The sequence below is a fragment of the Polypterus senegalus genome, chromosome 18 (genome assembly GCF_016835505.1).
Source record: "Polypterus senegalus isolate Bchr_013 chromosome 18, ASM1683550v1, whole genome shotgun sequence".
NCBI classification, from domain to species: domain Eukaryota; kingdom Metazoa; phylum Chordata; class Cladistia; order Polypteriformes; family Polypteridae; genus Polypterus; species Polypterus senegalus.
Genome location: NC_053171.1, coordinates 30,034,636 through 30,061,080, shown reverse-complemented (window position 1 = coordinate 30,061,080; position 26,445 = coordinate 30,034,636). Strand labels below are relative to the sequence as shown.

At 38.7% G+C, this 26,445-nt stretch overlaps 1 protein-coding gene across 1 annotated transcript; it reads right to left on the bottom strand.

Annotated features, from left to right (window-relative positions):
- Positions 1 to 1,075: 1,075 nt before the first annotated feature.
- Positions 1,076 to 26,411, bottom strand: LOC120519148 (cytochrome c oxidase assembly factor 8). Its single transcript, XM_039742294.1, has 5 exons — positions 26,245 to 26,411; positions 14,050 to 14,247; positions 12,936 to 12,999; positions 7,730 to 7,820; positions 1,076 to 1,308 (listed from the first exon to the last, which is right to left on the bottom strand). The coding sequence occupies exons 1-5, from the start codon at positions 26,323 to 26,325 to the stop codon at positions 1,197 to 1,199; spliced, it is 546 nt and encodes a 181-aa protein (XP_039598228.1). The 5' UTR covers positions 26,326 to 26,411; the 3' UTR covers positions 1,076 to 1,196.
- Between the last annotated feature and the right edge of the window lie 34 nt (positions 26,412 to 26,445).

Sequence of the window (26,445 nt, the reverse complement as noted above, 5' to 3'; positions counted from 1 at the left end):
TTTTAATTTTTCATCTGACATCCCCAAGAGTAGGCTAATTTAATCACTAACTCTAGACTAGCTTGGTGGACTGCACATGTGCATCAGGTTGCCCTACTATATAGTATCACAGGAGGCTGGGGGACAGACCCAACCGGGATGCCTGGAAGGACCAAGAGGTGGCTTATACGTTGAGGGGCCCAGGGAGAGGAGCAAGGAGGCTCAAGCCCATTGGGGCCTGTGGCCACTGCCAGGGGGCGCCCTGAGCCTCAGAAAGCCCGGGAAACATGCATTTCTGCCACACCCATGAAGATGGAGGAAGATCCTTCCAGGGACAGCCGGTGTGCTTCCGGGTGCAAAAGCAGCACTTCCGCCACACCAGGAAGTGCTGCTGGAAGGACGTCATCAGGCACCTGGAGCACATCCAGGTGGGAATAAAAGAGGCTGCCTCCCTACAATCAGGGACATAGATTCGGGAGTGGGAGCAGGACAAAGCTCCCGTGGAAAGAGGAAAAGGCGGCCCACAGACAGTGAGAGAAAGGCCCGTATTTGGGGTGACTGGTGCTGGGAGCATTGTGTGCTGTGCAGGACTGTGTGTTTACTGAATCAAGCGTGTGTATTTTATAAAGAAGTGGTGTTTGGACCCAAGCTTACAATAGCTTTACTCTATTTTACAAGCTGGCTTCTGCTTCATGGCAAATGCGTTCAGGAAAGCTTTAGCACCCCATGAATGTAAGGTAAGATTAAGTTATTATAAAAAAGATGGATAAACTATAAACTGGCATTCTGTTAATACATGTGGTTCAGTTCCTTGTGATGTATATTAACAGTTTGTAACCTCTGGTCCAAGGTGTGTTATTTATTATTACAGTAATATGCATGGATCAACATGTATTATGAGCAAATAGACAGGTCCAGCTGAAAACTTCCCATCTAGAAGGTCCCCATTTAATGCTTAATTTTTCCTAGGAGGAAAATGCAAATTCTTTTTTTTAACACATTTTGCTCTACCAGCTTCTTATTCTATGTTGTACATTATATGAGCGGATGGGGCATGTAAATGAATAATTATTAAGCATTAAACAAAACACATACAGACTGTAAAGGCTCTGTTTATATTATGGAACAGGAGCACTCTATGTGCATTAAAATGTGAAAAATAATAAATTAAGTCATTAATAAGGCAAATATATTTAATACAGTTTGGCTTTTGAAGGTCATCTTTTTGATTTCACCTCTTCAGTTCTTCGACCAAGTCGTTCCCAAAACATCTGGAGGGTAACCTTCCCCATCAGGAATGTCATGGTTATGTTGCGTTTGTACCATTCTCTAAGAAGAGGAAAAAAAAAAACAAAACATTTTTTATGAAATAGCAACTTAAGAAATTTGACAAATGAGAGAAGACCATTCAGTCAATCAAGCTTCAAGCTCATCCAGATGCTTCATAAAGACTGTCATTTCTGCTTCAGCACTGTGACTCAGTAATTTGAACCAGATTCCCACAACTATTTGCATAAAGTGCTTCCTGGCTTCAGTCTTAAATACACTTCCCCTTAATTTCCACTGGTGTCCTCATGTACAGCTGTACATTCCACACATACACAAACACACAGACACACACACTTAAAAAGTGAATTAGACACTATATAAGATAAAGGATTAATAAGAATGCACAAGCAGAAAAGTAGAAAGAGAAGAAGGAGTGTTATAAGAGAGAAAGAAGTAAAAACACAGCTGCAATACTGCATAGAAGATGAATGCCCAGAAAAACTGTAAGATGAACTGATGTTAGACTGGAATGCCCTTTAATTGAAGTTCTGTAAAGTTCTGTGTAAAGATTCTGCCTATAAATGCCATACGGTTTCCTGTGACTTGTCTAGCTGTTAAAATTTAAGAACACAGGCCAACTGCATTTCTTTGTCCAATACTTATTTTTTCTTTTATTTCCATGGAGTTGATGAAGAAGGCTAATTTTACCAGTTGATGTAGTAAGAGGGTACATTACATATGTAACAGAAAAATTGCTTAACTTGTTCCTATAACAAGTGTAAGGGACGGCCAGGAACCTTACCCTGCCTACAGACCAACAGAGTGGAAGAGCCAGTAAAGATAGCAGGCACAGGGGCCATAATTAGAGCCAGAGTTGAGAGGAGGAGAACAAAGCTTGCAGAGAGGAGCAGAGGAGGCAGAAAGATGGAGACAGAGAAGACCGTATCACAGAGCATTGCTGTGATGTAGGAAATAATTCACGTAAGAGTTTTCCTCAAGTAAATCTGTTGTATTGGCAACTTGTGTCTAGAGCCTGTTTGGGGAGCTAAAGCAGCCCCTGATGGCCACAGAATATGATCAGGAATTTCAGCTTACAGTCGAAATCAGGATACAGTCCATGTTTTATTATAAAAAAACAATCACAACCAATACAAAAATTTCATTGCTTTTGGTTTCTACTGTTCAAAGGAGAGCATTGATTTTCATTACCACCAGTGCATCACACAGCAAGTGGTTATTTTGAACCTGTGAAACCTAATTCTACTCTGCCTTTGCACACTTTGTATTTTAAGCACCTCGCCTGGTTATAATTTAAGCTTTTTCAGATTAGTATAATTTTAGAGACTACAAGGCTAAATGTACCTGGTTCAGTTCCACTTATAAAATCAATTTATTAAGAAAGAACACTTTAAATGAATGAAGGGATGGATTAAAATGCATCTCTCAATTGGTGTGGGAATATCTGGGAATTCTCAAGAAGGGTTTTTGAGAAAATTGCAAAGGATGGAGTAGTTTACTCTTTTCAGCTCATCAGGTTGCTGCTGTGATTGTTATCAGAACACATGGAGGGAAAGTGAAGTGATATACATCCACCTACCCATGCATTCCACTAACATGATTAATTTAATGGTGTCAAAGCTAATAGTGACAACACTGGGTGCAAGGCAGGAGTGCACACCCTTGATGCTGTGGCACACACCAGCTAATTACATCAGGCTAATTCAAAGTCACCATCCAATCAAACGAAACAAATCTTTGGGATAAGGGATGAAAAACCAGGTACCTGGATAAATGCACAAGCAAAAAAGCTTGGTTCGAAAGAGTTGATTAATTGATTTATTTTGTCACATAAAGACATGAAGTATGAGACAGTTTAACTCTGCTCCTACTGTATTCATTCCTGTGAGCAATGCAAACCTTTCTAAAAAACACTTTGTGATTATGAGTTATTGAGTATATCAATGAGCTAAAATGGCAAATTCTTCCATTTAAAATTAAGTCTACAAAACTTTAAATTGTGCAGAAAGTGAAGTGATCTGAATACTTTCTGAATCTGTTGTATCTGGATTACAGATATTTTGCTGAACAGAACATTTTTAGCCTTTTTTTTGTTTTTCTGCACGTGCCTATGTTCTGCATTGTAAAGATGTTTTTTTCATCTTTTGTGTCTCATTTTTAAATTTTTTTTAAAAATTACAGCTATGGTATATCCCAATTCCTTTTAAAATGCATGGTTATTATGTAATTCAAGATCAAGATACCTTTATTGTCATTGTACAATATAATGAAATATTGTTTGGAGCAAGCCTGTAGATGCCTTAGATAAAAATAAAAATACATAAAAAAACTACATTTTTATTTCCATCATTCACACATACAAAATTACAAAAAAATGAAAAGGGCCTGAAGAAAAAGTCTGAGCATCCGACATGGTCAGCACTTACTAACACCTCCTTTGGCAAGTATCACTGCTTATAAACACTTTTTTTAGCCAGCTAAGTGTCTTTCAATTCTTACTTTCACCTATTTGTCCTTGCAAAGGCTTCTAATTCTGCAGGATTCTTGGGTCACCTTGCATTCACTGTTCTTTTGAGATCTATACACAGATTTTCAATGATGTTTAGGTCAGGGGACCGTGAGGGCCTTGGCAAAACAGTCAGCTTATGCCTCTTGAGGTAGTTCCATTGTAGATTTTGAGGTGCGTTTTAGGATCATTATCTTGTTGTAGGACCCATCCTCTTTTTAAGTTTGTCGTTTTTACAGATGGTGTGATGTTTGTTTCCAGAATTTGCTGGTATTTATTTGAATCCATTATTCCTTCTACCAATGACGTGTTCCCTGTGCCACTGCCTGCAACACAAGCCCAAAAAGTGATCGATCCACCTCCATTCTTAATAGTTGGAGAGGTGTTCTTTTCCTGGAATTTGGCACTCTTTTTGCTCCAAATATACCTTTCCACATTGTGGCTAAAAAGTTCTATTGTAGCTTCATCAGTCAACAGGACTTGTTTCCAAAATGCATCAGGCTTGTTTAGATGTTCATTTGCAAACGTCAGGCACTGAATATTGTGGCTAGGATGCAGGAAAGGATTTCTTCTGTTGACTCTACCATGAAGGTCATATTTGTTCAGTTGTTGCTGCAAAGCAGGACAGTGTACCACCACTCCAGAGTCTGCTAAATCTTCCTGAAGGTCTTCTGAAGTCAAGCAGGCATTTTTATTAGCCTTTCTAGCAATCCAACAAGCAGTTCTTTTAGAAAGTTTTCTTGGTCTTCCCAACCCTCAACTTGACCGCCACTGGTCCTGTTAACTACCATTGCTTAATAATATTACGAACTGAGAATACAGCTACCTCAAAATGCTTTGTTACCTACTTGTAGGTTTCTCCTGCTTTGGGAGCATCAATTATATTATTTTTCAGAGTGCTAGGCAGTTGCTTAGAGGAGGCCATGGCTGCTGATTGCTGCAACAAGGTTTGAGAAAGAATTTATACAACTTTGCAATTTGCACCACCTGGGTTTCCCCAATAATAACTGTGAACAAGACATAGTCCTAACAACCTAATGAAGGTCTGAGAGCTTGGTAAAAGTTACCTGAGACCTCAAATATGTTGGGGTGCCCAAAATTTGCATGGTGCTCTTTGCGTTTTCTCACTGTACAATTGTACAAAACAAAAATAATACACTGAGATTGCATAAAATGCTGAAAAGAAATGTGTCAGTTTTAACTTTATGCCTTTTGGTGATCAGTTCATCTTCTGCTCACTTAACTATTCACAGTAACAGACATTTTATGCAAGGGTGCCCAAACCTTTGCATGCCACTATAAGTGTGTAACTATGTGTGGTTGATGCAGAAGTTCAGTTCAATTAGTGGTTGTTCTGTTATAGGAAAGGACAGTGATCTCTTTGTATTTAATAGGCTGATTGCTTTGGGGTAAAAGCTGCCTGGTAGTACAGGCATGCAGGGCTTTGAAGTGTCTGCCCGAGGGTCTAAAAAATCTAAAATCCAGTTGCCCTGGTGTGAGTTGAGACCTAAGTTGTTTAGTTCAACATCCAACTCCTCTGGGCTGGGGGGAATGTCAGGAGATGTTGCTCTTAACACTAGAATCCCTGAAGCCTACGAACTCATAATCCCGGGCCACTTTAAGTTCCTTCGTACCTCTCCATTAGCATCTTTTGTTTTGTAAATGTGTTGATGAGCACAAGCAGCTGCCACAGAAAAGGCAAAAAGCACTCCCGGCTCAAGTCTTGTTTATCTGGGTGTGAGGTGCCTAGAGTTATACAGTATAGGTAAATAATATATCGTTATTTGGAACACATGCATTACATGTGTGTTCCGTGTCTACAAGGATCTATGTAAATGTAGGATGACAGGAAATGCGAGAAATGCAGGAAATGTTGAAAACACATCTAAAAAAAACTTTTTTCATGTTGTAGTATTAATGACAAAATTTTGACATGAAGTCCAAATATCTAATAAACACTTTCACAAAAGGTATACGTATAACAAAACAAGTGTGCTTTTACTCAAGAATATAACCAAAGAAAAAGAAATCGGGTTAGGATACGATGCTGACACAGCCTCTTGGGTGGTGCAATGGTAAGAACTGCTGACTCATAATCAAGAAATTGGGGGTTTGATTCTGGCCGCTTCTCATAAGTACTGTTTTAGGTAGTGAGCTGCTCTTATTGTTACTATTATTAAATACAAACATACATTTGATTTGAGTTTGTAACAGCCGGTGTAAATTTATGATACTTGTAAAGTTTAGCTTATTTTGTTTATTCAGTTTTATTCTCTCAGTCACGTTAACACTCCTCCCGATCTGACACTGCTGTTTTCAAATAAGGATGTGCTATAACAGAGGTGAACTCAGATGAGGATGAGGGTTCTACATTGGAGAAAGAGAACAGAAGCCGTCCCTCCAAAGGAAACGTCCTTTGTAGCTGCCTGTTTGAACAGTTTGGTATCATCAAAGCAGTCCTGTATTTCAGTTATGGTTCCCTCATGCCTAACTCTGACTGTATGCACACAAGGTTTTGTCCTGGCAATAAGGGGTTTGTATATTGGAGTCAAGAACAAAGAAATGTGATCAGACTGGCTGGGGTTACAGCAATGCTATATAAGCATTTGCTACATTATAGTACCCATGAGATCCAGTGTATTATTCCCCCTGGTTGGAAAATCAGTGAAATGATAAAATTTGGGGAGCATAGTTTTAAGGCCGACATGATTAAAAATGCCCGCTATGACAAACACGGTATCTGGATGAATGATTTTCAGATGGTTCGTATATTCATGTAGTTTAGTCAACGCCAACTTGACATTAGCTTGTGGTGGGATATAAACTGCGGTGAGGAATACGACAGTAAATCCCCTCGACAGAAAGAAATATCTGCATTTCACTGTTATGAATTCTAAGTGTGGAGAGCAATACTATTCAGCAGCGACCATGGAGGTGCACAAAGAATTATTTACATATATGCACACTCCACTGCCTCTGTCCTTACCAAATTTATTGTGGTCCAATTTGAACACTAAACAGTCTAGCCTACTAGCAGAATAGCCATATCAGGGACGTCTGCATTCAGGCAGGTTTTGGTGAAAAATGAGGTTCAGCTGTTCATCCAAAGCGAAGATATCCACAGTGTCAGCTCATCAATCTTGTTGACTAAAGATTGGGTGTTTGAGACAAACAGCCTGAGTAGAGCAGGCTTGTTCTGAGAGTTCTTTAGTCTGGCATGGACGCCAGCTCTCTTACCCAACTTGTGCTTCTTCTCCCACCTCCACCTGCACTGAGTCCTCACTGGAGTAGTAATCCAGACAGGCACCAATGTGTTGAAAAGCTCCTCTGGGATATTGAGAGGTGGTGGTAGAATAAAACCCTGCATTCCAATATCCACTATTTCTTGCAAGTTATATGTTGTGTGAACTAATTAGGCAGCAGTATATTATTTTACTCAAAAATGATTATCCATGAGCAAGTCCAACACAATATAGTCCTTGAAAAATAATAACAAACTAGAAGAAAAAACCCACTTCCTTGTCAGATATGATGAAAGAGATTCTGAATTCCACTTCATACAATTTTTCTAATCCACAACTGACAACCCAGGCACTAATCCCTTCTATTTATTCAGATTTATATTGTATACCATAAACACATGCTGGAAAGAGCATTCTAGAAGACTGTTAACAAGTTCCCACATGTGTTCTTTACATTTGGCAGATTTTATCCAAACTATTAGGAAACAATTTGTTCATGTCTCTTTAATAAAGACTCATTTCTCTCTATATGGGGATGTGAATAAGGAAATACTTTGCCTCAAATAATTACTGTATGTAAGAGGAAATTCTACAGAAACATAGATGTGCCTGCTGGTGGCAAATAAATTGTAAAAGTTGGCTATTATGTTCTCATTGTTAAACTTCTTTTATACATGGAATATACATCCAGTCATGTTCTTTCATTTTAACTTACTTATTGTAATCTGCATGTTTTTGCCAGTTTTTGTTGAGAAAGTCTTTGTAAAATTCAGCCATTTTTTCTGCACTCAGCTTCCTTTTCCTACCTAAAAATAAACAAAACAAAAAATTGGCCCATTACATCTGACAAGCAAAACGGGGCATGAAAATGTTATGTCAAACACAATTAATTTCATTATTAGTAGTATGACAGAGTGTCTGAACAAGGTTTCACAAACATTTCAATTCAATTTATTGTTATCATACTCAATTTTACAGTGTAATGAAATATGTGTTGCTATTCTGCCTCCTACAGCAACAAAACAGTGTACATCAACATTGTGCAAATGACACAGTTTAATAAAAATAATACATTATGGCAATAAATAATAAATTCTCCCTGTGTCTGCATATGCTTTTCTCCACTCTGGAAGCTCTCTGGTTTTCTTCAAACAGCATAAAGAGGTGTTTAGTAGGTTAACAGATGACTTTAAAGTGATACAGTATGAGACAGCAGTGTTAATTTTGACAATACATTTTGATTTAATTTTAGTCTTATTCTTCTGACCAAATTGCATTTTAGTCACATTTTAGTCATTTAATCATTGTTAGTTTTAGTCTAGTTTCAGTTGACAAAAAATAAATTAATTTTAGTTGAGAAAAAGTAAAACAGTTTTTAGTCGACTGAAGTAAATTAGTCAAACAGCCAAAAAAAAGATGGATATCTTGTTTACCACGTGAACATGCACAGAATATACTGTACCTCTAAACTGTTATGCTAAGATGTACACTAATGAGCCAAATCACATATAGTGATTATTGAAAATAAAATGAAGAGTAGGTGTAGATTGGATTTACTCCTAAATATCTTAGTCAGGTAATAGCACCTCTGGTCTATTATCATAGTTTTCTGGCCCTCAACATGCCTTAGTTATACTGGTTTAAGATTTTACAAAAAAAAAAAAGACATGTGTCTTTACTACGTTCTTCACAATTTCACAATGCTCATAAATGCTAGTTTGCCCATAAAAACCAAACTAACACACACATTTAGTGCTTGCATATTCATATTCAGCAGTGAACTAATGCTGTTTTGCCATACTGTACATGTACATATCATATTAATTTGCACTTCAAGCACTGAAATCCTTAAAACATTTTATGTTAGTGTTAAAAAATGGGGCAGCTCAGCTTGATGTAGAGAAGCCAAATAGGTACTTCATTTGAAACCTGCCCTGATTTTAACCACTTTGACTCTTGTTGTCACTGCCACTGTGCCTGTATGTGTAAGTGGATGCGTGCGAGGTGGTGTCGCCAGCAACCTTGAACTGTACACATCAATTACAAAATGGATGGATGTGCAGACAAAGATGTGCTCATTACAATCAAGGAACAAATGCAAAGCTTCTGTTCCTTTATCAGGACTGTGTAGGACACTGCATTAAAAGCAATTAATGGTGCCCTGTCATGTCATCTGCTGTAACAAATGAGTGACACTATAAGCTAAATAGCTGCAACTCACACCTGACTGCACTCTCAGAGATGCACAAATCTGTTTCTTATGTGACTTGTAAAGGGATAAAACTGGCAACAAGAAAATCCTGTGTGTGTTTGTGTGTTGCTTTTTTCTTTTTATTAAATTAATAAGCACAGTTTCCCTAATCGCATGCTGATATTCTTGAACATAAAGCATTGCCAGAAATGACTTCTGCCATTTTTCTTTTCAAAATGTTGATGCGGTGCTGTATTATCACCACTTTCTCATATGTAGTTTTTACTCACATTTTTCTCACATATCATTGTGCCATCCAAAGTTATTCATACATTTGCGGTCACGTAAGACTACAGTACCGAGCTTACTATTGATGTGACACATTAGTATTAGAAGGGGGGACAAAAAAGAGCCAGAGGTAACAGTATTGGTATTGGACAAGTCACCACCTAGATAATGCTACACACCTTGCCATGAATTTCAAGATGGCGTGCGTGACTCTAGACCCCTTTACATGTTTGTGGTGTTCTTTCCTGTGAGCTTCATTCCACATGGCTTACATTGGGTCTTATTTTCGTCAGCAATGTAATTAAAGTTGGCCCAGATGTCTGACCGCTTTTTTCACCCGAGAATCACGTTGGCCGACATAGCAGAGCAAAGTGAAGCAGGATTTTGGCTGAAGTGGTGACTTCCTGATGGCACCCAAACTAGTGTTATCCAATTTTACAAGCAGGGATACAAGTTTTCAAAATTACAACACTGCATTCAAGTCTGTTATTTGTTTGTGGACCACGTCATGTGTAATAGAAACGTGCAAAGAGATTCACATCATTCATTGTCCAGTCCAGTCTGTCCGTAACATTTTGTTTTTGTCAACAATGATTTTAAAACCATATGCCTCAGTTTTTGTCATTAATGGCATATTTTTATTCAGATTTTGTTCCATTTTTGTCACAGAAAAAATGCCGTTGACAAGTATTTTTCATCTTAGTTTTTATCAACAAAATTATCACTATAAGAAAATCTGGATGTGTACACGAGTGTCCACTGCCATACACTCATGCATCATCCAGACCTGGCTCCCACCTTGGTTCTGTGCTCCTGGGACAGGCACTGGCTCTGGTTGCCAGCAATACTGAATTTGTTAAGTGGTTGAGAAAATGGATGGATGAGGTGAAAAATAAATATCAGCTATGTAAATAGGCAATAGAAGGGGTGATCAGAACGGTTTGAACCATTAACCGAAAGGTGTAATCTAAAGTGCTGTTTTTACAATTGACCAAAGAGTAGCTCCTTTGTTCTAAAATGGGAGAAATAGAAGTTTCTACCACTAATGGCTGATAAAGTGCAATTCAACATACAGTAATGTACTAATAAACATACATACCAAAAAACACCAAATCAACTTTTGTGCTTTTCAATTTGCAACACCACAAATTCAAACATTCATTCTCTCTTAGTCAACATGTAACAGGACCAGTCCACTTCAAGTGACACAGTCAAAGGATGGGCTACAGAATTTAATTGTGGCAGGACTCTCAAAGATGACCTAATGTCTGCCTTCAATATCAACAATAGGAGAAAATGTTGCAACCATGGAGCATATTGTAAGTTAGAATCAAAAAGTGATGATGTGAGAGTTACTTGACAGTAGAGCGATTACTTATCACTCAGTTGAATCCATTCTTTAGAAACAACGAACATAACCAATGTGTCTGTGCACATTGGGTAAAATGTTACCTCCTGAACTGCATCAGCACCACATCTAATTGCTCCAAGCAGAATCTTAGATTAATGAAATCAGATCTGAAGAAATCCAAGAAGCATTTCATAACTGGGGATGAAACTTAGATATTCCACAATGACCCAGCTTTCAAAAAAAAACAGTAGCAAGTTCAAGTTAGTGCTGGAAAAATCCTTTCCTATGCATAGTATTTTTTATGATGTTGAGGATGTCCATATTTATCCAGTAAATATTATGCCAAGTTTCTCTGGCATTTGCAGCAGTCAATCAACGTCAAGGAAAGCTGTTGACCATCTTACTTCTGCTTCATGGAAATCCCCCCCACCCACACTGACAAAGCATTTGTATGGTTTTACTGCTGTTTCCCTTAGAAGGTCAGGCTCAAAACGTTGTCACCCCTCATATATTCTATAAAGTACAACAGACACTAAATGCTAAATGTTAACTGAAAAAGCTTTGATAACAGCAAACAACTGAGGAATTTACAACTAAAATGATGTAGTGTATGGAAAGCTAAATTAACATTTAGAGATACCTCAAAATGCATTTTAAGATACTTGGAAATACACTTTAGATATCTCAAATTGAATTACAGATATCTTGAAATAGACGCATTTTCAGATATCTGAAATACATTTTATGACATCTCAAATAGACTTCAAAATATCCTGAAATGATACGCTGTAGATTTTGAGATATCTGAAATGCATTTCAAGATCTCTGAAATTTAATTTGAACTATCTTGAAATACATTCCTGTGCATTTTGAGATATTTCAAATACGTTTAGAGATACCTTAAAATACAAAAGGTATCTCGAATAGACTTTAAGATATCGTGAAATGATACGCTGTAGATTTTGAGACCTCTGAAATGCATCTGCAGGCATTTTAAGGTACTGTATCTCAAATAGATTTTTCAGGGATATTTAAGGGATATTTGACCAAAATCCAACTTAAAGCTCTGAAGTATATGTACATTGAGTGACATTGAATAATAGCTCATAGGTACTCTGCAAGTCAATCATGAAATTTTCTTTACTTTTAAGTTCCATTCATTGCCAGTAAATTCTCTGTTTTGTTGAAAACACAATCCAATTTTAATTCACTTAGTTTTGCATCTTCTATGTTCAGAAATCAAAAGGTGACACCTTCTCATCCAGTCAGTCAGGAACATAAGAACATAAAATGAGCAATCATTTCCTCAACTAAGAAAGGTAGATATTTAAAGAGCATTTATCCATCAGTAAAAACCTTCTTGTTGGCCAAATTTCTTTCGAATTATTCATACAGACGTGTAAAGTAATCCATCATCACATTTCGAATGAGCTACTTATGGTAGAACTGCATTAACTAGCCTTAAATTAAGTCCCATTCATGAATAAACAGAATCAGTGTAAGGTTGCTAATTAACCAAAGAAGCATATTTTGGGAAGTGGAAAGAAAAAAAAAATACCTAATGCAAACTCTTTGCAGAAACACAGAGAATGTGTAAATTCACACAGACAGTGCCTGGGGTGGGATTCAATTCCAGGATTCTGGGAATGTAAGGCAAGAGTAACACTAACCACCTCACCATTCTGTTAACCAGTCAATGAAATGGACCGCCATAAACATCTGCTTTAGGTATGAACTAATAATAAGGCAAAATTTGGCAAATTACACAGCATAAATATTTTAGCAATCTTTACAAAATTAAAAACTACATTTTCTAAAACAATGACAATGGCTGCCCTAGACAGAGTTTAACTAACTAAAAACGCTTTTTGAAACAAGAACCCTGAAGAAGTATTTCAAACATTTGAATGAATGAAAGAGAATGACTTAAAAAGTAATGAAAATTTCAGGAATAATTCACAAAGCACACAAACATTACAGAGCAGCAACAATTTAATAAAAACATTCCTAAGAGTTTTGAGTTGAATCTGAGTAGTGAAGTAACATCTTTTAACAGAAAATGATGAACAGTTATTATTAAACTTTACCCACCGTTTTCATCTTTTAGTCCAAGACCTTCTGCTTTCAGACAGGAAGTTATGAACTCTTCTTTTTCCTGTAGAATACGAAAAAAATATTTGCATGGAAACTTTGGATTACTTGTTCACTTTCTTCCAAGACCATGAAAATAAAAAAATAAATTATTCTAATTTTGATTTCCTTTGTGCATTGCAGTTTCCATAAGGCATTGTACAGGGTGACACAGAAAAACAGGAACTTTTGAAATGCTTAGCGGCAACCATGTACAGTTGGCAGCACTGCGGAACAGGGACCTTGAGCTGTAAACAATCTCGCCATTTAGTAATTTAGTAATCAATTGCAAGGCAATCAATGGCAGCTGTGCGAGAATTGTTCGGTAACCGTGTCATCTCAAGATTTGGTGACATTCTTTGGCCCTCAAGATCACCGGATTTGTCCGTTTGTGATTTTTTCTTGTGGGGCTACCTTAAGAGTCGGGTCTACACGACTTCGGCCAAGGACACTGAATGAATTGAAACAAAGAATTCAAGACGAAATTCGTGGTATCCCAGCTGAGTTGTTACAGCGATCAATGGGGAACCATAACTGCAGATTGGAAGAATCCATACGTACAGGAGGACGCCATCTACAGGACGTAATTTTCAGACATTGATAATTTGGATTACTGTCTCTTAAAAGGCAAGTTGTAGTGGTTCAATTGCTGTCAATAAAATTTTTTGTTGGATTTCTTCTATTTTTATTGGGTTTTTGAAAAGTTCCCGTTTTTCTGTGTCACCCTGTATTAAGTTCCTTAATATTGTATTAACTCTAATTTTATCTTCCATTTCAATACTGGTCAATACTGAATAAACCTATTTGATCAAATAAAGAACACTACAATGCAGAATCTGGGATGAAATATTTTAAATAGATTTAAATGAAAATATGTTCGTGTAATGAGAGTTCAGTTTCAGAACCCCAAAAATTTCAACCAGCTCCCTTGCTGAATACCTTAAATTTCCAAAAAAAAAGAAAAAAAGACAACATTGTTAAATTCCAACAATAAAGTCTGTAGGTGGAAATTGTAAAAAAAAGGGCAAAGCTTGCTTGTCCGGGTATCGTTACAGAACTTGCTGGAATCACACACCTTAATAAAAGATGAATTCTGTGCAGCCCAGAACTTCTGATTCCACTCCTCTGTTTCTTGCCTAAACAGCCGAAGATGTTTCTCCAGTGTGCTCTCATTTGTTGCTACATGGAACCGGATGGGGCGGAGGTTGGAGACTGGGTCAGGGGGACCAATCCAGTCATATTGGGAGTTTTCTGGTGGAATAAACTCTGGAGCCTGTGATAAGTAAAGCCTGTTAATAAACACCATTCTAGATATGCTTTTATTTAAAAATCAGACAATAGTGAAAAAATGTGTACAAAATGGCTGTCCTTCCAAAAGGCAGGTGTCTTGCCTTTTTATTTTAGGAACATTATATAAACCACATGAGTCAGAGAAAAAAGAAATACACAGCAAGCAATGCCATGACTCATCAGGGAAAATGCAATTTTCAGAGAGCCGTGAGCAGAATAACAATATCTGCCCACCAGACTTCAGTTGTGCTTATTATTTATAAAGCTATACCAAGCTCCCTTCCTTTACAGATTTTCACGGCTTAAAGAAAAACAAAAAAGACGGCTCACAGCAGCAAAAGATCATGTTTTTTTACAACTCAGCTCCACAAATTCAAGACAAGGGGTGTTTATTCGCTGAAGAAAAAGCAAGTCTACTGGCATGTCAGAGTTCATGTTTTAAATCTACTGCTGAAACATCACAAAGCACAAATACTGACAAGACAAAGGCTTGGGCCAGGAATTATAAATGCCAGCCAGTGACAAAGGAATTAGTATTTATGCTGCATCTCTTTCAATGCTTTATTCTATCATTTACTCCTTTTTGTTTTGGATACAAAACACTTACAAATTGAATGTAATTTAGAAAGTTGAATGGTGGCCAAACTCAGACAATAAGAATTTGCCTAATTATAATGCTACAGGATCCATGAGTGGATCTGTATTATCTAAGAATGCTTGAAAGGTAATGTAGTTTAATATTTAAAAGGACAATTTGAAGAGGATCATTTTCACAAATAACAGAAGGAGACGTATGCTGTCTGATTACATTTTAATAAAATCCTTTTTTCCTTTTAATTGTCTAATATTTGGAGTATAAGATGAAAGATACAGTATATGAAAATAGCAAGTTATGACTAAAAGCCTGATTAAATCATCTCTTTCTAATGTGGCACAGCAAACCTAACAAGAAAATGCTTTATAAAAGCAAGATATACTTGAAATGTGAAGAAATCCATGGAAATCCTAGACAGGTAGTAACTATTTTAATTTTAAAAAAAGTAAGTTTTTCTGTGAAAATTAATGTTTCATTAAATTTGTTTCAATGGCTTTTCTAATAATAATTGATAACAATGCAAGGAAGTTCAAATTTTCTGAAAATTGCTCACAAAATGCATTAGAAAAGCGGGCCATTTGCTTCCACCTGAAAGAGACACCATGTACATTTTAATACAACATAACAAATATATATATATATATATATATATATATATATATATATATATACATATACATACATAGGTAAAATTTTGTTGTGTCCAGGCGTTTGCAATCATTTCATTTCTTTTGCATTAATTTTAATCTACAAGTTATGCGGACGAGAATTTTTCTCAGCATTTCCTTGCGATAATACACATTCAGGGTGTGAATGATGACCAAATCCAATGGCTAAAGTACTGCTGTGCAATTGGGTGGGAGGAATTCAATGCGACCATTATCTAAATGCGGAAGCATGTTATGTGCAGCACAGTTATCAATCAGAAGCCAACTCATCCTTTTCTTCTTCTTCATATTGTAAGGTTTCTGAACTCTTTTGGGATCCCCCCATTCCCCACCCAATGGGAAAGTCACGCTGAAGTGCATCCCGAAGCATGATTGCCGCGTCTGTGTAAGATTATTTGTCCATTGCCGGGGCAGGGCAATAGGAGGCTCACAGCGGTGCAGTGAGGCGCCACAGAAGCGAATCCTAAAAGATCATGGCCGTGCTATAAGTCACTGTTTTACACCCCAAAACATGAGGCTGAGTCTCAGTACTTTAGCAAAACCAGCTTTATTCAGCTTGAAACAGGAACAGCCGGGTTATTTCTTGAATGAGCATCACTTAACCACATAAAAATGGCTTTTTCAACGTCTTCAAATACAGCAGTTCGCATACATTTGCAACCCAAGATTTTCCTTCTTTTTTTCTCGGTCTTTCAAGAAAGTTGACAGTGTAGATGGCGAAATTCCAAATTCACTGGCAACATCTTTTTTCTTTTTGCCGCAATAGAGAGCTGCAAAAATGTTAAGATTTTTTTTTCTTAATATGAACTGTTATCGTTTTTTTGTGTCTGCTGTTTCTATAGGAGGGTGACAATGAGTTAAATTCCAATGGATGTTTTTCAAATGTTGACGGGTATGTTGTAATGAAAATTTCGTTGTTAAGATATTCATTGTAACAGAATTTTACCTGTATGTATGTATATATACATATATATATATATTATTATATATATACACACATACACACACATATATATACTGTATATATATTGTGGACTTGGCCTGCCTCCTCCCGGGCTTTGGAGGCGGCTTTATGCATCCTGGCGGTGACCACGGGCCCCTACAGGTGGTAAGGCTTCTGGTGTGACCTCAACCCGTGGCCCCCAGAACAACCAGGAAGGCGGCCCCCACGTGATCCAGGGTGGGCTTTGACCCTCTTCCGGTCCCTCACGGTGTCCCGGCCGGGTTGTTGCCCCTGGCATCCCTGACAATATAAATACTTAATAATAACAACAACATTTCATTTTATTTATAAAGCACTTTACATTTGTAGTAAATCTCAAAGTGCAACATAAAAAAATTTAACAAAGACAAAACAAGATAAAAACAGAGATAAAACAACAATAATTAGTGGCATTCTTAATATGCTTTCCTAAATAGAAAAGTCTTTAGCTTATTTCATGATACCTTTTATTTATTTGTGTATTCCTTCATACATAACAAGTTTACCAATGTTAAACTGTGGCAAAGTTGAGGGAACAACCATTGTAATGTAAATTCATACTTACATTGCATTTGCTCAAGACAACCAGTTTTCTTTAATATAATGGTGAATAAGTAATATGCGACTAGCAAGGTTGGCAACTTTTTTGCTAGTGGAGCACTAAGGAGGAGGACTACGGGTGGAAACTAAATTTTACAAGAATAGAGATATACAAACCAGTGTGTTTCTTTGTGCCGGTCCCAAGCCTGGATAAATGGGGAGGGTTACGTCAGAAAGGGCATCCGGAGTAAAATTTTGCCAAATCAATATGTGGACAACAATACAAATTTCCATACCAGATCGGTCGAGCCCCGGGTTAACAACGACCGCCACCAGTACTGTTAGTCAACACTGTGCTGGAGGAAACTGGGCTACTGTTGGCCGAAGAAGAAGAGGGGGGGAGACGTGTCCGGAGGCAGGAGGACAGGAGGAAGGTAAAGAGATTGGAACTGCGGGTAGGAACTTTGAATGTTGGAAGTACAGTATAACTGGTAAGGGGAGAGAGTTAGCCTATATGATGGAGAGAAGGAAGGTTGATATATTGTGCGTGCAAGAGACTAAATGGAAGGGGAGTAAGGCCAGGTGGATTAGAGGTGGATTCAAATTGTTCTATCATGGTGTGTATGGGAGGAGAAACGGAGTAGGGGTTATTCTGAAGGAACAGTATGTCAAGATTGTTTTGTAGGTGAAAAGAGTGTCAGACAGAGTAATGATTATGAAGCTGGAAATTGGAGGTGTGATGATGAATGTTGTTAGTGCATATGCCCCGCAAGTTGGGTGTGCAATGGGTGAGAAAGAAGAATTTTGGAGTGAGTTGGATGAAGTGATGAACAGTGTACCCAAGGGACAGAAAGTGGTGATTGGAGCAGATTTCAATGGACATGTTGGTGAAGGGAACAGAGGAGACAAGGAGGTGATGGGTAGGTATGGTGTCAAGGAGAGGAATGAAGAAGGTCAGAGGATAGTGGATTTTGCCAAAAGGATGGACATGGCTGTGGTGAATACATATTTTAAGAGGATGGAGGAACATAGGGTGACGTACATGAGTGGAGGAATATGCACACAGGTAGATTACATCCTATGCAGAAGAGTCAATCTGAAGGAGATTGAAGACTGCAAAGTGGTGGCAGGGGAAAGTGTAGTTAAGCAGCATAGGATGGTGGTCTGTAGGATGACGTTGGAGATCAAGAAGAGGAAGAGAGTGAGGGCAGAGCCAAGGATCAAATGGTGGAAGTTGAAAAAGGAAGACTGCAAGGTTGAGTTTAGGGAGAAGGTGAGACAGGCACTGGGTGGTAGTGAAGAATTACCAGTTGGGAAACTACAACAGATGTAGTAAGGATGACAGCAAGAAGGGTGCTTGGCGTGACATCTGGACAGAGGAAGGAGGAATCAGAAACCTGGTGGTAGAATGGGGAAGTACAGGAAAGTATACAAAGGAAGAGGATGGCAAAGATGTGTGATAGTCAGATAGAAACAGAAAGTAGACAAGAGTACAAGGAGAGAAGGCACACGGTGAAGAGAGGGGTGGCAAAGGCTAAAGAAAAGGTATATGATGAGTTGTATGAGAGGTTGGACACCAAGGAGAGAGAAAAGGACCTGTACCGATTGGCTAGACAGAGAGACGAGCTGGGAAAGATGTGCAGCAGGTTAGGGTAATAAAGGATAAAGATGGAAACATATTCACAAGCGAGGAGAGTGTGTTGAGCAAATGGAAAGAGTACTTTGAGAGGCAGGTGAATGACGAGAACATGAGAGAGAAGAGGTTGGATGATGTGGAGATAGTGAATCAGGAAGTGCAACTGATTAGCAAGGAGGAAGTAAGGACAGCTATGAAGAGGATGAAGAATGGAAAAGCTGTTGGTCCAGATGACATACCTGTGGAAGCATGGAGGTGTTTAGGAGAGATGGCAGTGGAGTTTTTAACCAGATTGTTTAATGGAATCTTGGAAAGTGAGAGGATGTCTGAGGAGTGAAAAAGTGTACTGGCGCCGATATTTAAGAATAAGGGGGATGTCCAGGACTGTACTAACTACAGGGGGATAAAATTGATGAACCACAGCATGAAGTTATGGGAAAGAGTAGTGGAAGCTAGGTTAAGAAGTGAGGTGATGATTAGTGAGCAGCAGTATGGTTTCATGCCAAGAAAGAGCACCACAGATGCAATGTTTGCTCTGAGGATGTTGATGGAGAAGTTTAGAGAAGGCCAGAAGGAGTTGCATTGCGTCTTTGTGGACCTGGAGAAAGCATATGACAGGGTGCCTCGAGAGGAGTTGTGGTATTGTATGAGGAAGTCGGGAATGGCAGAGAAGTACATAAGAGTTGTACAGGATATGTACGAGGGAAGTGTGACCGTGGCGAGGTCTGAGGTAGGAGTGATGGATGCGTTCAAGGTGGAGGTGGGATTACATCAGGGATCAGCTCTGAGCCCTTTCTTATTTGCAATGGTGATGGACAGGTTGACAGACGAGATTAGACAGGAGTCCCCATGGACTATGATGTTTGCTGATGACATTGTGATCTGTAGTGATAGTAGGGAGCAGGTTGAGGAGACCCTGGAGAGGTGGAGATATGCTCTTGAGAGGAGAGGAATGAAGGTCAGTAGGAACAAGACAGAATACATGTGTGTAAATGAGAGGGAGGTCAGTGGAATGGTGAGGATGCAGGGAGTAGAGTTGGTGAAGGTAGATGAGTTTAAATACTTGGGATCAACATTACAGAGTAATGGGGATTGTGGAAGAGAGGTGAAAAAGAGAGTGCAGGCAGGGTGGAATGGGTGGAGAAGAGTGTCAGGAGTGATTTGTGACAGACAGATATCAGCAAGAGTGAAAGGGAAGGTCTACAGGACGGTAGTGAGACCAGCTATGTTATATGGGTTGGAGACGGTGGCACTGACCAGAAAGCAGGAGACAGAGCTGGAGGTGGCAGAGTTAAAGATGCTAAGATTTGCATTGGGCGTGACAAGGATGGATAGGATTAGAAATGAGTACATTAGAGGGTTGGCTCAAGTTGGACAGTTGGGAGACAAAGTCAGAGAGGCGAGACTGCATTGGTTTGGACATGTGCAGAGAAGAGATGATGGGTATATTTGGAGAAGGATTTTAAGGATAGAGCTGCCAGGGAAGAGAAAAAGAGGAAGGCCTAAGAGAAGGTTTATGGATGTGGTGAGAGAGGACATGCAGGTGATGGGTGTAACAGAACAAGATGCAGAGGACAAAGATATGGAAGAAGATGATCCGCAGCCAAAAGTAGAAGAAGACAGTGTCAGGGATGCCAGGGGCCATGACCCGGCCGGGACGCCATGAGGGACCGGATGTGGGTCTGCGCCCACCCTGGATCACGTGGGGGGCGCCTTCCTGGTTGCTTTGGGGGCCACAGGTTCAGGGCATGGAAGCCCCACTCTGTAGGGGTCCGTAGTCACCGCCAGGAGGCGCCCCAATGCCTTGGGGACCTGTTACCTCAGCACTTCCGCCACACCAGGAAGTGCTGGGGGGAAGATTTAGGAGGACACCCGGGGAGCTGCCGGGAGAACAGCTGGCACTTCCGCCACGCTGGGGCGTGGCTAATGAGGGAATGCCAGGAGCCACCTGGAGCTCATCCGGGAGAATATAAAAGGGGCCGTCTCCCTTCATTCAAGGCTGGAGTCGGGTGGAAGCAGAACGAGGCACGAGAGGAGAGTGGAGGCGGCCCGAAGAAGAGGCATTTGTGGCCAGGACTGTGAATTGGGGGTTTGTTTGTGTGCACTTTTGAACTTTAAATATTGTAAATAGTTGTATTAATAAACGTGTGGTGGTGATTACAACATGTCCGCCTGTCTGTGTCCGGGTTGGCTCCACAACAGGTTTCACAAATGAAACAGTCACATTTACTATGCATTATTTAGCAGACACCCTTTCCAAAGAGACTTGTATATTTTTAATTTATAAAATTCAAATCTGAATTATTGGTCCCAGTGATATGGAGGAATATTTCGGACAAAATGAAATAAATAAATAAATGCGTAAATAAATAAAAGTACTGTGAAATGTGAGCATAAATAAATAAATGTGTCATGAAATGACAGCCTTAATAAATAAATATGTCATGAAATGAGAGCATAAATAAATAAATGTGTCACGAAATATGTTTTTCATTGCTTATTTATTTATTTCATTTTGTCCGTAACATTCCTGCAAACCGTCATGAAATACGGCTTGAAATAAAACTGTCACTTTCACTCGTCAAAGTTGAGAGGGTGGGCTCTAACACGCCCTCTAGTTACTGATTGGTGAATCGATAGCACAAGAATTAATTAGAAAAATGCTTACTACTGCCGATGAAATGGATTCTGCCGAAGATATTACGTATTTCAGAGAGAGAATTGAAGATTTATCGGAAGAAATTACAATGTTGGCGGCCCTTTTAGACTCCGATATAGATGAAACTGTTTTTGAAATTATCGAAGAACAGGTGGAACAGACTCTACTACACTGCAGTTCAGGTGATGCAGTACCCTGCTCTGGATGTCCATCCTTTGACATTCCAGCTGAGTCAATAGAACACCTTCTGTTATGCGGTTTAAAAGTACAACAGATTGCAGATCTGTATGATGTATCAGAGAAGACGATCACAAGACGAATGAGCCAGTGTGATATACGGTAAGCTGCAACGGCTGTATTAGTTTAGGTACTTTGACATGGAATGCCCAAAGCAGCTCCAACTAATATTTTGAACTGAACAACTTTACCACTGATCAGAGCTGTACAGTTGTTTGAAAAAGTAGCTGCGAATATGCAACTGACTTTCTACTCGTAAAACAAGGGTCAAATACTCAGTTCTAAAAGGGCCGCCAACATTGTAATTTCTTCAGATAAATCTTCAATTCTCTCTCTGAAATACGTAATATCCTCGGCAGAATCCATTTAATCGGCAGTAGTAAGCATTTTTCTAATTAATTCTTGTGCTATCGATTCACCAATCAGTAACTAGAGGGCGTGTTAGAGCCCACCCTCCCAACTTTGACGAGTGAAAGTGACAGTTTTATTTCAAGTCGTATTTCATGACGGTTTGCAGGAATGTTACGGACAAAATTAAATAAATAAATAAGCAACGAAAAACATATTTCGTGACACATTTATTTATTTATGCTCTCATTTCATGACATATTTATTTATTAAGGCTGTCATTTCATGACACATTTATTTATTTATGCTCACATTTCACAGTACTTTTATTTATTTACGCATTTATTTATTTATTTCATTTTGTCCGAAATATTCCTCCATACAGTGACACACATGCTAACCATTTTGGCATCCTATATATTAATAAACAATCGTTCTTTTAGGCAAAACATTTCCGTTGTGGACAGCTATCCCAAAGTGGTTAGTAAATACAGAACTATGGTCCAAGAAAGTACATGAATGACCTAAATTTGTTCAGTTTTGACTTTCCTGCAGCCCATCTTCTAATCATCTACTTCCAAATGCTGCCTACTGCAGGACCACCCATGCCAAAATTTTTTTTTTTACCTGGCACCTCTGAATTACTCCTAGGAGCTAAAAAAAAACAAAAACTCTGACTAGGAAAAAAATTTGTCCCACCTCACAGTAGGCCATGAGAAGCAGATATGAAGCATCCTACTCCCAGTCCCAGCAAGGAGCACTAAGCTACACCCAAGAATGAGTGACGTCATGATTATACACTACCCCTTGCCACAAACTGATAATCATGATTAGTTTTGTAGTTTTCTGATACTATCAGTGTAGCTTCACCACAAAGATGATGTTAATAAAAAAAGAAGAAGAAAAAGGAAATCATAATAAGGTAGGATATTGCACTAAGCTGCATGTAATGTCTACCACTTCACACCATCATCAGTTAATATTGTAACAATGAGATAAAAAGACTGAGACACATGCACCCAATAAGAGTTAGGCACAGTAACAGGCATATTTCTAAAACAATGGCTCTAGTTATGACCTGGAGTCTCTGAATGCCTTTTTAAACCTTCCCGGGTCAGCCAATTTACCAATCACATATCAATCAAGTCTTTTGTAGTGAAAATCGGACGATTCAGATCCCTGGCCATAGGTAGGAGCTTCATTACTTTGAACAATTTGGTGTATCTGCTTCCTTATAGTAACAGGGTATTTTACAGGTATCCTTATTGTGATAAAGGATGTACTAGAAAAACTTCAAGGTTTCAAAAAAAAAAAAATTAAAAAAAAATTAATTGCCAGTAACATTTTAGTCAATATATAAAGATCTCACTTCTAACATATTATGGACCATTTCATTTCTAATCTTTTGGTTTGTATCACACACATTTTTTTAAAAAAAGAAAAGCAATTACAATGTTATGTTTTCTATAGTAGCTCCCTCTCACCCCCTTCATCTTCCTCACCTTTGTTCCTCTCTTTTCCACCCTTGTATATTTAACATGACTACTCTTTTTCCAGATACATCGTTCAACGTGACTTTAATCTTACATTATTTGACAGGCAAGCCCTGCATTTACTGATCGAAAATTGCAAGAATAAAAGATTTCTTTTTTACCACCACCTACACTTTTTTAAATTTACAGAAACATTTTCAAATACTCTAATAACTTAGGACCATAGTATGCTGTTAAAATTATAATAATTAAAACTGTAACATTTCTTCAGAAAAAGTAGTCAAAATAACGTAAAAATTTTATTGCTATAGCAATATTACTGATCTGAAATTTTGGTCACAGTACAAATAAAACTGCAATAAAAACAGGCAACATGAGTTCAACATGAGTTCACAGTAATCCATCCATTTCCTGACCTGATTATCCAGGGTAGGGTTGCAGGTAAGCTGGAGCCATCATTCCTCAATAACCCCAAACAACAACTCGGACACACTAATACTTAAAAGGTATTCATCAGATTTCCATAGATAACTCTTAAGGTCATACATACAATTCACAGCTTATCAATAAGTCCTGTTACAGCATACTGTGCCGTGAGCTGCTGACTAGCTAAGCTTATTGCAGATATGGTAGTTATTTGTACAAAAATGGAAGTAAAGCAGCAATTATGAACTGTTACTCACTCTTCACTGTTATGTTCCTGTTCTCAGTGTTATGCCGCTGAACGAGGTGCCACTGCTGTACTGTCAACACATTCTCCTTCCAATAGGAAAAACACTTTGGATGCCAGTCCAGTCCGGTTTTATGTAACACTGCAGAATGCCCTGTACAGGATGAGCAACAAGCTGGCCGAAGCCTCCAGGACTGTTGCCGTGTCTGTCGTTGTCTTTTGACTTTGTGTTACAACTGAATGTAGATTCCCACATGTTTACTTTTCCAGGTATGCTGCTGACTGGGTTTTTCGTTTCCTTGCCCTTAATTGTTCACTGGCCATACCTTAACAATCTTGTAACAATTAGATAAATCACCATGAGGCAGGGTGTCCCAAAAACCGTAGACAATGGGGCAGTCCAGAATGCCATGGAGTGGGGTGGGCACAGAGGAGCTCCATCTGCCCCTCTCAATTAAAGCAGTAATTGGGATGCTGGGGTTAGTGGATTTGGGAAGGCAGATTGTACCACCAAAAGGGAAACAGGCCACGATCTTGGTGATGTGTGTGTGTGTGGTTGTATCAGATGGCAAAGCTTTTTTTAGTCTTCCATGCAGGACTGAAAGGATGCAACACATGAAGGTCCAGGGGACAGTCGTGCCTTTTCTAAGCAGGAGGCTAGAGGAGGAGTGCACCATAGAAAGATTAAAGACATAAAGTGAAGGCAACTCCCACGGCCAAAACAATGAGAGGATTGTAAATAGTTGTTGTTGCTTTTTTTTTTTCTGTTCTTGTAAATGTTGAGTTAAGAGAAGAACAATAAAACCCTTTTGACTGCTTCAGCCACTAGTTTGTGTAGTTTTATTTTTCCCACCTGAAGAGACATTTTATTATTAACGGGCATATATTGTTTGATTTATTTATGTTAATCACTTTGAAATTGCTTTGTTTTATTGTGTGTTTCACCAAATCTGTAGTTTAAGCAAGCCCATGATGTATTTTGTAAAATGTATTTACATGTACAGTTATGACAGTGCCTGTATTCAGTGAAGAATGCTGTACAGAAACAGACTGAATGGTTATAAAATCCAGCAATCCTGCTCCTGATTGACTTGAGACATTTAGAGCATGCGGAGGTTGTGACGGGTCAGAAAAGATCTTAATAACATTACATTTCATGTCTGTAAATGCTTACTTAGTAAACACACTTCAGGGCTGGTGACAACTAACAACATGTTACTGAATGTATCATCTGTTTTTATTTAAGTATATACTTTAATCATTAATGCATTTTACTAAATATATGTAATCTGTTTCTAAAAAGTCTGTAAGTTTCTGCTTGCCTGTGGCTGTTGCCCCATCCATCTGTTCAATAACCAGCACCATTAGACACAAGGCAGGAACCGAACTTGGACAGCACATACCGTAGAGATTTAAAGCCCCTAATCAAATCAAACTGTATTTGTTCCCTACAATTATACACACAATACACTACGTAGTGAAATACTTGGTTGCCAAACTCCAAAACTATATAAATGCACAGTAGGCAATAATACACAACTTTAGAAATTTGAATACAAATTATTATGTTAAATGACAGCAATAATATGCATTGCTTTAAAATTATAAAAAATAAGTAATAAATAAACAGCTTACTCTTAAATGATACTGTTTTTGAGTGTCAATAAATCATATAAGCAAACTAAGGGAACATGCAAACTTCACAGTCCTGATCAAAATTTGAACCGAAGAATCAGTCAACCTTCAAACCCTGTTCTTTTGGATTTTTTTTTTTTAATGTTGCATGGATAGAAAAAAAAAATACATTAGGAAAGACTACTTAGAAACTTAGGTTTGTGAATTTTACATTCAGTAAGTAAACGACGAACCACAGCTGCATCCCTTGTCCTTTTGATGTTGGCAAGATAAACGGAGCATATTCTACAAAACATTTTCAAGGTACTGTATATGAACTTTAATGGAGATGTACTAAGCTTAAAGTAGACGTCATTGAGTATTCTCCTGGCCGCGGTCACTCCCTGCGACTCTTTCTTGTATTCCACTAAACTCCGTACCCTCGCAGAACTTCAAAACATCCACTTGTAACCCGTCGGCGCCCTGTCATTTAGAGGGCCATGCTGCATGTAAATTAAAATCGGGCCCCGTCACTTACCTGGGGGTCTCTCTGTGGACCGAATGACCTTGCCCTGCAGCCCAGCAGACGCCTTCCAAATGGTACACAAAAGCGGCTCATTACAGCCGCTCCAGCCGAACTGCTCAGACAGCGAAAGACATTCGGATTCCTCAGCACCGAATCGAGGGAGGAGCTCCGTGTCTCCGCCCCACTAGCACCCGCGTGTTTGGACGAGCAGTG